The sequence below is a fragment of the Nannospalax galili genome, unplaced genomic scaffold (assembly GCF_000622305.1).
Source record: "Nannospalax galili isolate Female #2095 unplaced genomic scaffold, S.galili_v1.0 scaffold216, whole genome shotgun sequence".
Classification (NCBI taxonomy): Eukaryota; Metazoa; Chordata; class Mammalia; order Rodentia; family Spalacidae; genus Nannospalax; species Nannospalax galili.
In genome coordinates, this window is record NW_008339003.1 from 3552681 (window position 1) to 3568352 (window position 15672).

Genomic DNA, 15672 nt, shown 5'->3' on the forward strand with positions numbered 1-15672 from the left:
TAGCTGGGCTCTCTTCGGGGCCCCTGTCTGACATCATAGACCTTAGACATATTGGTGGGTTTTCGAGCTGCCATTTTGAGACCCACTAACAGAGTCTGGCGGTAGACCAGGAGCCTCTCCTTACCTTCTGCCGTGTTGTAGTCCCAATTGGGATGGCTGGGGGGAAAGCTGGCATTAATGCTGCCTGGGTCTGTGGTACGGTCTCTGGTGGGGCCCAGAACCAATTTCCAGGCTGCCTCCAGGATCCTGTTTTGCTCCTCAGTAGTGAATAGGACACTCAGGAGCTGATGGCAATCGTCCCAGGTGGGCTGGTGAGTGAAGAGAACAGTTTCCAATAAGTTAATCAAGTCCCTAGGGTTTTCAGAGAAAGGTGCATTCTGTGAGCACCAATTGTAACGATCACTGGTGGCAAAGGGCCAGTAATGAAAGGGTTGATTGCCCTCTCCATCCAGGGGCCCTGCTGGCCGGAGGGGGAGGACAATGGTGTCAGGCTGGGGGGCCGCCCCCTCCAGCTCTGTGTGGTCTGTGCAGGTCCCTGTGGAGGCGATGGTGGCTCCTCAGGGTTAGGAGGTGGGGCCTGCACTTGTGGCATCGTTGGTGGGGTGCCCATCTGAGAGGAGTAGGGTGGGGGAGAGATGTCGTTCTCCTCGTGCCTCCCTGGAGAATGGGTTTCTCTTCCACCTTTAGTCTGAGAGGGAGGACCTGCAGAGGTGGAGGGGGAGCAGTTGAGTTAATTGGGGGAAGGAAGGACTTGACCCAGGTGAGGGGGCCATTGGATCATTCAGTGAGGCCTCACCAGGTCACAATGTATGGGATCTGGTCCTGGTGGCCTGTCCATGGGCGGAAGATGTGGTACTCTACCCTGGAAATCAAATTCAGGTTAAAAGTCCCTTCAGGGGGCCATCCAACATTGAAGGAGGGCCAATCAACCGAACATAAGGTTGTCCTTTTTTTTTTCTTTACATCTACACTATTGTTATGGGCAATCATCTTCACGTCCCCCCATTGGACTAGTGTAAGATCTAGAGGGGAATATGGGGCATTTCCCATAGTATTTATCAGTCCCATCTGTTTCATCAACAAAGAGATTAGAACGAAGATCACAAGACACAAGAACGACACAGACAGACAAAGGGCCCAGAATAAACTACCACAGCTTGCAGATGGTCAGGACTCTTGGCTGTGTGGGTTCCCTGGCTCAATTGTGCCAAAGACTGTATGGATAGGACACGCATGTCCCAACAGGGTTGGGTCGCGAGGTCCTCTGAGGTTTCAGATGGACTAGTGTCCTGGTGGGGTGTCCGGTGAGGAACACCCACCCTGACGAGGATGGGAACATCTCCTGAATCCTCCAGGTTGCCTTGCTAGCATTCTGGCGACAAAAAACTGAGATCAGATGGCCGCGACCAAAGCGAAAGTATGGAGAAGACAGGCAGACAAACACAGTTTTACAAAATCACTTACCTGGCTGGTTGATCACAAACCTTTTGGGGTTGGTTCCTCTCTGGGGTCTCTGGGGGGATCCTGGATGAGTCCTCAAATGTTGTACCTCATCCACAGGACCCCAAGAAGACCACCGAGGACCCAAGACACCAAAATGCAAAAGCAAGGTTTATGGTTAATTTGGGCTTAAGCTTGGGCTCTCAGACCTTACCAACTAAACAAATTCGTGCTGAGAGCCCAGAATAAGGGAGGGTGGAGCCTTTTATAGGTTTTAGACAAAGAGAGGAGGGGGATACCGAAGTTACATTTTGGTTGGTTCAAGGAGCCCACACACGTCAACATAATTTTAAAGTTATTGGATGTATAGGATGCAGCCTTGGAGGGTCCTTATTGGTGGGTGCTATTCTCAGGGCTGTGGAATGTTCTGACTGTTATCTGTGGGGCCAGGAGTCACCGTTTTTACCTTATAAGGAAGTTTCATGGTTAATCTATAGTTTCCTGGAGCGGGAGGTAGTAGGTGGGGGTCAGGGCATGCCAGGGCATGTCTAGGCATGCCTAAAGCAGCAACCAAGCATTTTACAGAAGCTAAAAGAGCAATTGGTGGGGGTCTGGAGGGATTGAGGGGTAACGGGTGAATGAAGAGGGTCTCAGGGTCCCACCATATGAAGTCTATTTTGTCAGAAATCAGACTAGCTATACCTGCTTATTTTTTAGTTATTTTCTTAGAGGACTTTTTTCTATTGCTTTGCCCTATGTGGTGTAGATCACTGATTATGAGGTGTTCTTGGAGGCAACAAAAGGATGGATTCTGATTTTTATTTCCATCTGTTAGCCTGTGTATTTTTATTGAGGAATTGAAACTGTTTACATTGAGAGTTATTATTGACCAGTATTTATTAATTCCTGTTATATTGTTGTTGTGGTTTTGTTTTCTTAGGTCTCTATTCTGGAACTGATTATTCGTTGTGTTGTCATGGGTTTGTATAATCTTTTCTTCAGACTGAAATATTCCTTCTGGTATCTTCTGTAGCGTTGGCTTAGTGAACTTAAATCTGTTTTGTCATTGAAAATTTTCCTTTCTCTTTCTTGAATCAGTACAAATACTTTAAGAAGTGAAAAGTCAACTGTTATTCTGATGCGCCTGCCTTTAAATGTGACTTAATCTTTCTCTCTTGTATCTTTTTTTTGTGTGTTTTGTAGATTTAGTATTTTGGCTAGTATATGACATGTTTTTGGTTTTCTGATCCTGTCTCCTTGTTCTGTATGCCTCTTGTACCTTTATAGGGAATTTTTCTTAAAACTATTTTCTATTCCTGTGACTGGTAGGTTTGGTATTATGTCTGATAGGTCCTGCATGTTCTGTTCCTAGGTTGTTTTAAATTTAACATTTTCTTTGGCTGAATGATCCGTTTCGTGGACTTTGTTTTTGAAATCTGATATCCTCTCTTGCCCTTGATCCAGTGTATTGGAAATGCTTTCCTGTGAGCTTCTTGTCTGTCTTCCTGAGTTTTTCACTCCAAGTTTTATTTCAAGTATGACTTTTCTTCAGAGAGCCTATCTCTTTATTGAATTCTAATGTCTTGAATTGTTTTAGTTATTTCATTCAACTCTTGTTTTTGTTTTGTTTTGGTTTAATTTGGTTTGGTTTTTTGACACAGGGTCTCTCTGGAGCCCCAGCTGGCCTGGAACTTTCTATGTAGGCCAGGCTGTCCTTGCTTCTACAGAGATCACCTGTCTCTGCTTCCCAAATGCTGGGATGGGAATTAAAAATGCACCACCATGCCCAGCCCCCATTGAACTCTTTGTGTTTTCAGAGTCTTCGATTCATATTCTCCTACAGTTCCTTGAGCATATTTATAATTCCTATTTTGAAATCATTGATGACTACATGGGTTCCCTGCACATTGTATTCCCTGCTGTGACCCTATTACTTGAAAAGGACCTGAACAGATATTTGGTAAATAAATATAAAATGAACAAAGGTTGAAATGGTGACTATTTTATTTTCCACATAACCTTCAAGTGGATAAAACATCATTAAAGAAGACAAGTATTTCAGGATGACCACTGAGCACTCCAATCCAAACATTGCCAATGGTTGTATTTGTTCTGTACTTTGATGTTACCTTCCCCTCCAGTGTGCAGATACTTTCTTATATGCCTACTCTTCTTTTCAAAGGTCATTTTATGGATTTCTACATATAAAAGCAATGATTCTTAGTGTAATTCATTTCAGAAACAAAAGTATTATTTTTATTTGCTTGAACTCTATTATCCAGAAACAACTACATTTAAGATATTTTAGCTGTTTCTTACTCTTAAAATGACTTTTCTTATTGAGACTATTGGGCTATGGGTCTTTTATGGCATTTTACACAAACATAATTTCTATTTCTTTGAATTTAATGTTTACAAAACTAGTTATTTAGTCAACAAACTATATTTGACTGTAACTGTACGATTATTAAGCAAAAATAGTAGTGTAGTCTCTTAAACAGAGAAGTACTCTTCTAACTTATGTTTTCCCAATTTTGTATGTGTTTCCTTGGTATTTCTTTACCTAGCACTTACAAAAGGGATCAGGAGGGGTGGGGTTTAGTTGGTAAAAAGTACTTGCCAAGCAAGTCTCCCAGAATTTATGCAAAAGTAGGAGAGGATCAACTTTACCAAATAGGGAGCCAGTCTTACTTAGATTGATCATTGAGAGTGCCTTACCCTGATATGTATATTTTTTTGTTGATTGCCTCCACAATTAAGGTTAAAATGTTTGGGGCTGGACTATTCTCACATTTAAGAGGTGGGAAGTCATCCATACATGGTCCACATTGGTTTCTTAATCTTATGGCTCTCATCTGTGTCTTCCTGCCTACTTTAAATTAAATCTTATACTATTATTGGTAAAAATTATTTGGTAGCCTAGACTCAAAAGATAGTCAAAATTTTCTTACCTCCCTTACCCACCTAACCCTCTATTTATAAGTAAATAAATGCAGGTGGATGCATAATTGAACGTAGACTGCTGTGCATACAAACTATTTACACATGAGCTATCAATTTTATATGTCTCCTACTGCTCTCATAATTGTAAAATGAAACTGAATTGACATATATATTGTATATTGATTCATGAAAAGCATGCTAATGTATTTGCCAAAGACTAGTATGATTATAAAATTAAATTTGCTTTTTCTTAATCTGCTATACATTCACATATCAATGGGGAAAGTAATGAAAACACAATATGAACTTGGTTTTACTTTGTTTTGATGTGCAGAACGGGTTGTCTCCACTTCACATGGCTGCACAGGGGGACCACGTGGAGTGTGTGAAGCACTTGCTACAGCACAAGGCGCCTGTTGATGATGTCACTCTGGATTACCTGACAGCCCTTCATGTTGCTGCACACTGTGGCCACTACCGTGTAACCAAACTCCTTCTGGACAAGAGAGCCAACCCGAATGCCAGAGCCCTGGTAAACCTGGCCCAATCCACATTCACTGAATATCAACTAAGAAATCAAATCCACATTAATTGCCCTATGCCAATGATGCATGGTTATATATACATAGTTAATAACAGCTAAGCCTGTCACCTCATAAAAGCTGCCTGCCTACATCATGCTTTCATAGTTTTCTATTATGCAGTAGTGAACAAGGACAGCTTTAAGAGACACCAAAGTATTATATCTGAAACCAGTGTGTTATTAGAAGATCATATGAAACTCTGGAATGATAAGCAATTTTAAATAAGAACTAGATGTTGAAAATAAGAAATTAAAAAATAACTTCTAAATACAATATACATTCAGAATACATGTATCAAAACGCTGTTTTTTTATTAATCTCCTTTGAAGTAAAAGAATTTTAAAATGATGGATATATTTGACTAAGAAAGTCTATGATAGAAGCTTATAAAGAGTTCATTTGATGATTTGCGTTATTGACCTGACTCCTAATCATAGGCTAAGAGAAATCTGATGTGCAGTATATTATTGCTTTGGAAGCATTTTATACAAAAGTTCAAGTAACTGCTCAAGAGAAAACATTAAGAGACCATCCCTAGAGATGCTTTGTGTCTCCCATAGTCTAATTTGGAATAAATCTTCTTGCTTCACTTATGCCCTAAGTAGTACATTAGGCATGTAGTAATTTGTGCCATTTGTTTTCTAATTCTAAAACTAAAAGCAACATAAGTTTTTTCTATATGTTTACATGGTTATGCCAATTAAAATTCTCTTTGATCAATATATGATTGCCAGCCATTAAAATGATCAAATAGTGGGTTGAGGATATAGCCCAGTTGGTAGACTACTTGCCTAGCATGCAAAAAGCCTTGAGCTTGATCTCTAAGGCCACATAAACCAGGCAGAGTGGCCCATGCCTGTGATGCCAGCATTCAGCAGGATATCTGAAGTTCAAGGTCATCCTTGGCTATGTAGCAAGTTTGTAGCCAGTATGGCATACATAAGACCACCCTGTCTCAAAAATAATCAATCAATAATTAAATGATCAAATGTTAAACTTATTTATTAGAAAAAGTTCCACAGAACTAATTTATTAATAATTATCTACAAAGTGATTATATGTTCAGGGTTATGCACAGTTATGTGAAGACATTCATTTTCTCATAGGAAGTTGAAAATAGTGACTATTTTTATTGGCTAGTGATCAGTAAGCTTATAAAATATCACAATCAATTAATTGCATGTATCTTATAAGTTATGTGCACATGTGGCTACTAATCTTTGGCTTCTATACAGTTTATTACCAGGGGACAGGACTCAACAAATGGATTATGTTTATTACCCCACTGTGAGAAATGAAATCATTTCCTTAAGTAGGTTCATATACTTTCCTAAGAACTGGTAGCATATAAAAATATCAATTGATGCTTAGTCACCATTGGGGTATTCAAAACTCTTAATTGACAAGACAGTTATCACTATATAAAGTTCTTTGTTCAAATAAAAAGATAACAACTATAATACATAACAGTTCAGCATTGGTACAGTTTTAGCATGGCATTTTTACATGATTTTTCCAATTCCTGGATAGTAGCATAGTTTAGAAAGTTACAGAATACTGTATAGAGACCTCCATCTAACTTTGCCTCTCAGAAGTATCTTCTAACCATTATCCCAGAAAGATATTTTTTATTTTATGAGGACATGATCACATTCCTGGGAACTTAATCATTTATTTATAGAATAAAATGTATCTGATTGGTATACATGCCATAAAAACTTGCAATATAAATATATAACTTCTTTACATACATATCAGCATAATAATTTTTGATCATTTGAAACACTCTCTAAGAAAATAATAGCAAAGCCGAAATGCTTTTTATATTGGCTGTCATGTTATTAGATTTTAAAAGTAGATGAACAACTAATTCTCATGCTCTGAGAAACTGGCCCTCCAGCACAAAAATATGCTTAGCCTCTCCCCACCTTCTGCTCTATCATCTGACCAGTCAAAATAGTCTAAAACACCTTAGAACTTAGAAAACATAACTGCCTTCTCCAAAGAGTAGGCTCATATATTTCTCTTCACTTTTATTTCACCTCTAAACACACAGAATTACAGACGGGCTCACCACTCATAAGCAAAGTTCAGGACCCACATTACTGTTTTTTTTCCCAAATCTCAACACCTATAGGTTTTGAAGAAACCGCAGCATTATGTGAGGATGTAACACTGCCTGCCGTGTGCCAGCATGGAGTTTTGTGAGAATTGTTTCTGCATGTTTTCAACTAACTTGATTGTCTTTTGCACAGAATGGTTTTACTCCACTGCACATTGCCTGCAAGAAAAACCGCATCAAAGTCATGGAACTGCTGGTGAAATATGGGGCTTCAATCCAAGCTATAACAGAGGTAGAAAAGTGTTTCAGCTTCTCATGGAACATTCCTTCTCTATGCCTTCCTCCTCTTTCTCTCATCCATCTTCTGTCCTCTTCACTCGTTTTATTTATCTGAAGATGCCCCAAAGCCCCACCGTGCAGAGGAGTAAAACTGCTGTTGCTTTGTTCCGCAGTCTGGCCTCACACCAATACATGTGGCTGCCTTCATGGGCCACTTGAACATTGTCCTCCTTCTGCTGCAGAACGGAGCCTCTCCAGATGTCACTAACATTGTGAGTATGTCTTTGGTCAGAATAACCACTGGGAGAAAGAGTGAGTGGAGCAGAGTGTGGGTGCATGTAGGTTTGTGTGTGTGCTCATCAGAGTGAAGGACAGAGCCCAGAGAGAGGCCTTTGAAATATGCTGAAACATGTGCCAGTTACTATGTTAAACGGTGGTGCTTGAGTAGAGATAGCCTGATTCTTAGCATCCATTTTAGCCAAGAGGGACCTGAACTGCTCTGAGCACCTGTCTCTTCAGATTGCTCTTGGAACCGTGCTACTGAACAAGGGCTCGGTTTTTCTTGTATTGAAACAGTATATGCAGCATAAAATGGGGAAGTGAAATTGGAACTGTCAAAACAGAGGACTGTGTGCTTTCTGATGCATATTGATGTAGAACAGCACACACATAACTACAAACAGACATTATCAATTTAATTTCATCTATTGCAACATAATTGGGATAGTCTTTTTTGCATCCAACAAATGTCTGCTTTTTTGTCAGTTTTTTGGTTGATTTGCAAAACACAAACACACACTACACATACATGCTCATGCACAAGTACACATACACACGTGCGCCCACACACACATGCATACACACACACATACACACAACACACACACACACACACACACACACACACACACACACTATTCTGGGTCATGATCAAGGGATTTAGGCTATATTCCCAGGTCACAAGCGAGCCCAAGGCTTGGTAAGCTTGTCTACATTATAAACCTAAGATAAGATTAACTTTTTGGTTGCAAGGTTCAGTAAAAGTCATTTGTCCAGAGTATGTCCATATTGTAAATGTCATCACTATAGTTCCCTCTTCTCTGTTTTATAAATTCAGAAGTATGTAAAGGTCATTCTCACAGGAAAATAATAGAACTTCACTGAAAAGAACCTCAGTGAGGTAAGCCTTATGTTAGAAAACAAAGGAAGCTGAGAATGAGACAGCTGTTTTAAAATTCCTCTGAATCTAGGTGTGTTGGTACACATCTGAACTCCTAGGCAGCTGGGAAACTGAGGAAGGTGGTTGTGAGTTTGAGCTTATCTCAAAAAAAAAAAACACTTCTGAAAGCGAATGAAAAATCTTCATGGTTTACCCTGATTTGCTTGAAAGAATTGTAGTCTAGGTAATTTTCATTAAAATAAGCTCCATAATCAATCTTACCAAAAGATAAACCAGAGATAGATCAGTAATAATTATTTTCCTTGATATCAAAGTATCCTCTATACTGCATCGATTTTCCATTTCCTTCAGAGTTTTAACTTTGATCTTATCTCATTTGTGTGTTTCCTACCCTTGAGGTAGTGGTCAAGATGAATGGTGTTCTCTGGACTCCTTTCTTCCTGCCATTAAATGCCAGATATCCAAGTATTCTATATAATCTAAACTAGGATTTTCACTTGAAATCCCTATTTCTCTCATTGTCTTTGGTAATTCTTTAAAATCTTTTGGTCATTGTTCGCAGCAAACCATCTCATGTAAATCTCACTCTGTGAAGGAGCACTTGTGGCACATACTTAGTCAGACAGTAGGACCTTCCAGGACCACAGACGATTAAATTTTTGAAAATTTTGCATCAGGAATAACTCTCTGTCTAAAATGTTAGTGGTTATTATTAAAGTGAATTGTGCTTAAGAGGTGCTGACTACTGATTCTGATAATTTGAGGATATATTTCCATTTAACTTACAAACCAGAAAGTCCAGTTTCACTTTTTCCTGCATTCACTCCCATATTCTCATTTCTCTATTTTATGCAGTTTCTACGCTGAAGTCTGATTCTTGGACAAAGTGCATTGCAGATCTAAATTTATTTGGTTATTTTTTAAAATTTATTGAAAATTTCATACAGGCATATAATGTGTTTTGATCAAATCCACACCCATGCCCTCCCCTCCAACTCCTCTCCTATCTCCCCATCACTCTTTTCTGACTTCATATACTCTTTCTTTATTTTGTTAAATGGGTTTTTTTTTTTTTTTTTTTTTTTGTTATGAGCCAGATAGTAAATAATTCAGGATTGTAGAACAGTCACTGCCGGAACTACTTAATTCTGCTGTTGTTGAACTAAAACAGTCATAAGTAATATGTGAACATGTACACCAATAAACTGTATTTTCTGGCACTGTATCTGGCACATTGTGGCACTCTCTGTCGCCATTTTTAAATAGTTCAAAATTGAAACCGAGAAGTCAGGGTCCAACCATATCCTCTGAAGAAGTTACCCAAATTGCCAATAGGGAATTGGGACACAGACTGCTCTGGCTTTTTCCATGCTGAACAGGGATGCAGGTTGAGGCAATTGAAGTACCCCTTCAGTGGTAAAAGACTCCCAAATTATATAACTCTTATCTGTAAGGAGAAAAGAAAGTCCTTGACTGGTGCCTAGGAGATGTGAAGGAGAAGTAAAGGCAAGAGTAATTAGCATTACAAGTTCTAGACAGGGAACCAGAAAAAAGTCAGAACAGGGACAATTTCAAATGTTCATGTCAGAGTCCATTAGAGTTTCTTGATGAGAGCTACCAAAACATCCCTCTATTGGGTTCTTCCTCATTTTTCTTTTGTCTGCCAAGGCTGGACTCGAGAGTGATGGACTCAGGATTTGTTTTCAGGCACTTTGGTAGATGTTGGAGTGGTTAGAATCAGTGTCATTTCCTTCTCAAATGCTTTACCATGTGGAGGCAGGATCCAGGCCCTCTCAGGTGGTCCCCTGGGTTCTCAGCCCCTATGCCAGAGGGAGGCCAGAACAGGCACTTTCCTTATTTGGTTATTAAATATTATTTGATACTCCATATTATTCAAAAGTGAGAGTGTAAATCCATTCAAGAATTTCAGCAATACAATCCTATTCTTAGCAAACCCTAAAGACCCCACCATAGAACTCTTAGAAGTGATAAACACTTTTAACAAACTAGCAGGATACAAAATCAACATACAAAATTTTCAGAAGGTTTCCTATATAATTACCAATAATGAACATGCTGAGAAAGATATCAGAAAGCAATCCCACTCACTTAAAAACAAATAATAAACTTAATGAAGGAAGTGAAAAACCTTTAATAATGCCCATGAATCAGCAAAAAGTATCTTAAAAATGGCTGTATTACCAAAAGTGATTTATGACCAATGCAATCCTCATTGGAATCTAACATCATCAAGTCTATACTTATATTTCTTTAATTAAAGTGTATTGGTCCTAAGGTGATAGTAAATGGCAATTCTTAATTACTAAGCACAGGAGTAACTTCCTTATGTGCCAATTTGAGTTTAACTGTTTTAGAACTTTTAAAGATTCACAGGGATGGAGAGATTGCTCAGTCATTATGCACTTGTCATGTAGCTTGAATTTTATTCCCAGCACCTACTTAAAAAGTAAGGACGGTTTGTAGCCACCATGTGGGTCCTGGGAATTAAGGCCCGGGTCCTTCGCAAGAGCAGTCAGTGCTCTTAACCACCGAGCCATCTCTCCAGCCTTAACTCCAGTTCCAGGGGAATCCGAAGCCCTCTTCTGACCTCCACGGCATTGCACGACAGGGCTGCACTCACATACATGCAGGCAATACACTCATACACATAAAAAAAAAAGGCTCAGTAAGAGGCAGAGACAGGAGGACCCTTGCTGCTTGTGACCATCTATTCTAGCCAAATCAGTGAGCTCTAAGTTCAGTGATAGACCCTGTCTTAAAAAATGAAGGTGGAGAGCAATTAAGGAAGATACTTGATATCTATCCCTGGTACACACACACACACACACACACACACACACACACACACACACACACAGTGATTTTTTTTTACTTCTTATCAATCTTTTGCTTTTATTCAATCTAGGTCAGTAGTAGGGATTATTTTACTCAATATCAAATTCTCCTTTTTTAATGCTACATAATCCATTTCCTACAGAATTAAAAAAATATTTTATATGTATGAGTGTATTGCCTGCATGTGTGTAAGTGCACCCACACCATTCAATACCCTCAGGTCAGAAGAGAGCATCAGATTCACCTGGAACTGGAGTTATATATGGTTGTTAGCCTCCATGTGGGTGCTGGGAATCAAACCCAGGTCCTCTGCAAGAGCAGCCAGTGCTCTTCGCCTCTGAGCCATCTCTTCAGCCCATTTTTTCCCTATAGAATTTTTATTTTTATTTCATTTAAAAAATATTTTTTTCTTTTTATTTTATGTTCATGCGTGTATTGCATGCATGTAGGTAAGTGCACTCGTGTCATGCAATGCCTACAGAGGACAGAAGAGGGTGTCAGATCCCCTGGAACTGGAGTTATGGGCAGTTGTTAGCTGCCATGTGGGTGCTGGGATACGAACCCAGGCCTTCTGCAAGAACAACCAGTGTTCTTAACCGCTGAGCCATCTCTCCAGCCCTGATTTCATTTCATTTTTAGAAAACTGAGACATGAACAGGTTTGTAGACAGGCTAAGCACAGTGCTGTGTACTTGAACAGCCATTTTTACCATTTATTTTCATTCCACTCTTTCTTATTTGTATTCTAATGCCTATAGTATCATAGAAGCAACAGTGATATTATGTTAAATTATCATGTCACAACAATAACATGCACAATTCTATTGTTTAGGGTACTTGATTGAAAATTCTTGTAGTAATAGTTTTTGAAAGATCTTTAAAGAATAATCCATATAAAGTTTTAACTGTTTCTTGACTGACCAATTCCAAATCTTTTGATGGCTGCTTAGCTCTCCTCTGTGGACAGGGAGCTAGTAACTACAAATAGGTTTTAAAATAGAAGTAAATAAAACACTTTTATTAAAACAGTCAAAGTGGGGCTGGAGACATGGCTCAGTGGTTAAGAGCACTGGCTGCTCTTGCAAAGGACCTGGGTTCGATTCCCAGCACCCACATGCCAGCTCACAACCATCCACAACTCCAGGTGTAGGGGATCCAATGCCTTCTTCTGACCTCTGCGGACATTGCATGACACAGGTGCAATTACATACATACATACAGGTAATACACTCATAAACATGCAATAAAAATCATTAATAAAAAAACAAGGAAAGTACTCACTTCCTTTCAGCTTCTAAAGAAGCTCAAATTTGACAATTATTATGTTACACTGTAGATCCCAGATGTCAGCCATCTTAAATTTCTTAATTTATTTTATCTATTCTTTTGTTCATTATATTTTCCCCTTCCAGCCCCTTCAAAACAAATGCTTGAGAAGCTCTGGTTAGCCAATCCCTTTTCAAAATGATTGTTCATTTGACCGTTTTATTTTTAGAAGATATAGTCTTCAGATAGGAGATATCATAGAGTTGCCGGTTAAAATATAACACTGTCCAGTTTCAATTCCAGACACACAATATAAGTACATTCCATGTAGCAGTTGAAACGTGGTAAAATAATTACACATTGCTTGTCTGGAGTTAAAATTTAACTGGACACTTGTATTTGCTAAATCTGGCAACCTTACATTTAGAGGAATATAACTTTCTCTACTAAGGTGGTGTCTGTGAACTTGTGTGTTCTCAAAATGTGGGGACATAGGTACTGGGTCCAAAACTGCAAGTTCATTAAGAAACCATGTGGACATTTACTGCCTGCTTGCTGTGACAGAGTGGGGCATTTCCTGACACCAGTGTGCCCCACCTTCAGCGCCTCTGTGTTGCTGGTATCATGTTGCATTCTGAATGCTGTCTGTTGTGCTTTGATGCTTTCCAACTTGATGCAGCCAAAGTAGGAGTCAATGTAGCTGTCTGCTGAGTCATTTTTAACAGAGAAAGAGGGGCATGAGACTTGTTCCTGCTTTGGGCATGAGCACACCCATTCTCTTGCTAGTTTTGTTTTGTCTGAAAATTTGTTCCAAGTGTGACGTGTGCCAAGAATTCAATCATGTGCACATACTTTTTTTTCATGACGACTGACTCTCCCAAAAAATTTACAAGGGAACTTTGAAACCTGCTCTGCTCACCTGCCAGTAATAATGCACTTCTAAAATGCTTATCAACAACTGTGGGAGTAAAACAGCGAGCTGAGAGTACAGTGAAAGGCATTAAAAATTTCTTTCTTCTTCCTATAACCAATCAGTGGATTCATGGTTAAGTTCCCAATTTATATTATGTTTAAATGTTCCCTAATTAGTAAAGCTAAGTAGTTTACAATTAGGAAAACAAGCTGTTAAGATACAGTGCCTAACAATCAGGAAATGGAAGTTACTGAGGTAACATTATTAACCTCCTTTCTTTTTCTTACATAGAAACAATGATAATATAAATATATAAAGGTAAGGACAGTTTACGCTAAATGTCAGTTACTCCAGAATCATTAAATGAGAATTAAAACAAGATAATCATTATAAAGAAAAGAGAGACCAGGTCTCTTTTTTTCTCTCTCTCCATATGACTTCTCTTGAATGTTAATTTTAATGCTTTATATTAAGCATATAGCTCACATATCACCTTGAAATTTGTAGAAGCCAGATGACAACTTATTTTAGGTATAAAATATAAATTAGAGAAATTCAGAGTCAACATCTAATTCAGTGCTTTATAATCATATCACTTGACAGGAGTTTCTCAAAAGTAATGGGTGTCTGAGTAGTGGGAAAATGAATGTAATTATGAACCACATGAAAGCTCACTTTAAAGCTTTTAGATTTTAAAGTCATTTTGTGCAGAGACTCAGATGCATTATTCACAGTTTTCCAGAAAAATCCCACCACCATAGCCAAATTTAAAGTCAACTTAGTTCATTTGGAATGCTTTATTTGGCTTGGTTAAAGTCAGCCTTATTTTCTAGAATAGTGTGGCAAGTCTGCCTCTAATATCTTTATTCTAATATTGTGCTCTAACTATGAAATTATTTGAATAAATTAAACCCTGACCTTTTTAGTGATAACAGGCTTCCTTGTGAGAACATTCTTTTGCACCTAACCCTTATTCTGACTGGCTCCTGATAAGTATGTTAGATCTGGGTGTGGCACAGATACGTGAGGTCCTGATGTTATGTTGTAGTACCACCCCAACAGATGAAACTGTAACAACTACTTCATTCATCTCTCAGTAGCTCTGTGAAATCAGTGCATCATCAAATATGCTCATTAACATAGTAAGCAGGGCACCTCCTAGAAAGGTTAAACTCATATGGATAGTCACTTTCTAGTCTCACAAAAAGACAAGTCAGATATAATGGTTTATTTCAGACATAAGGTTTGAATTTTGAAAAGAAATTATTTATGTATGATACAAGTGATATGATTTTTTTTTTTTTTTTACAATATGTTGACTTGATCTCTGGCATCTAGAGTTCCTCACTGGATCTATGGCAGATTTTAGGTTTGTAGAATGAAAGATCATGTCATCACCCAAGCCCATTAAATTATGCTAGATTGATTCTGATGCTAAACCACAGGGTATCCTGAATGTTTGGGTAAGTCTACTAGTTTGTCATAGACTGAAATAATTTAAAATATTTGTCCTTATAAATATGGAGTGAATACAAAGCTATACTTTTCCTAACAGAACAATTATGCCTTTTCATAGATTGCAAATATCCTTGGATATACTACAGAATTTCACAAAAGGGACATCTTTATTCTTCACTGTCCAGAGCAGTGTGTTTTTAATGATTCAACAATATTTATTTCCTGGCAGCGTGGTGAGACAGCACTACACATGGCGGCCCGGGCTGGGCAGGTGGAAGTGGTCCGATGTCTCCTGAGAAACGGTGCTCTTGTGGATGCCAGAGCCAGGGTAGGTGCTGTGCAGCTGGGCTTTCCTACTGCAGTACATCCATCTGCTTTTAAGACCAGGCTGCTGCTCTTTATTCCCTTGTTCCTTTGATCAGAATGAAGTGGCCGTCTTTATCTCTTATGATTAGTTTTAGTTTGAAATCTATTTTGTCAGATATTAGAATTGCTATGCCTGCTTTTTTCTTAGTACCATTTGCTTCGTATATTTTTTTCCATCTTTTCATTTTAAGATAGTATCTGTCCTTGAAAGTGAGATGAGTTTCTTGCAGACAACAGAAAGATGGATTTTGTTTCTTAATCCATTCATATAGTCTGTGTCTTTTGACTGGGGAGTTCAGTCCGTTAATGTTTAAAGTTATTAATGA

The 15672-nt window shown here is 38.6% G+C and overlaps 1 protein-coding gene across 29 annotated transcripts in view; it reads left to right on the forward strand.

Annotated features, from left to right (window-relative positions):
* Ank2 (ankyrin 2) overlaps positions 1–15672 on the forward strand; it is a 675290-nt gene that overhangs the window by 534326 nt on the left and 125292 nt on the right. For all 29 annotated transcript variants that reach the window (XM_029563867.1, XM_017798338.2, XM_029563883.1 and 26 more), the window contains 4 exons: positions 4718–4915; positions 7223–7321; positions 7482–7580; positions 15210–15308. In XM_029563867.1, coding sequence (XP_029419727.1) covers positions 4718–4915; positions 7223–7321; positions 7482–7580; positions 15210–15308 — 495 coding nt within the window. The remainder of the gene's footprint in view (positions 1–4717; positions 4916–7222; positions 7322–7481; positions 7581–15209; positions 15309–15672) is intronic.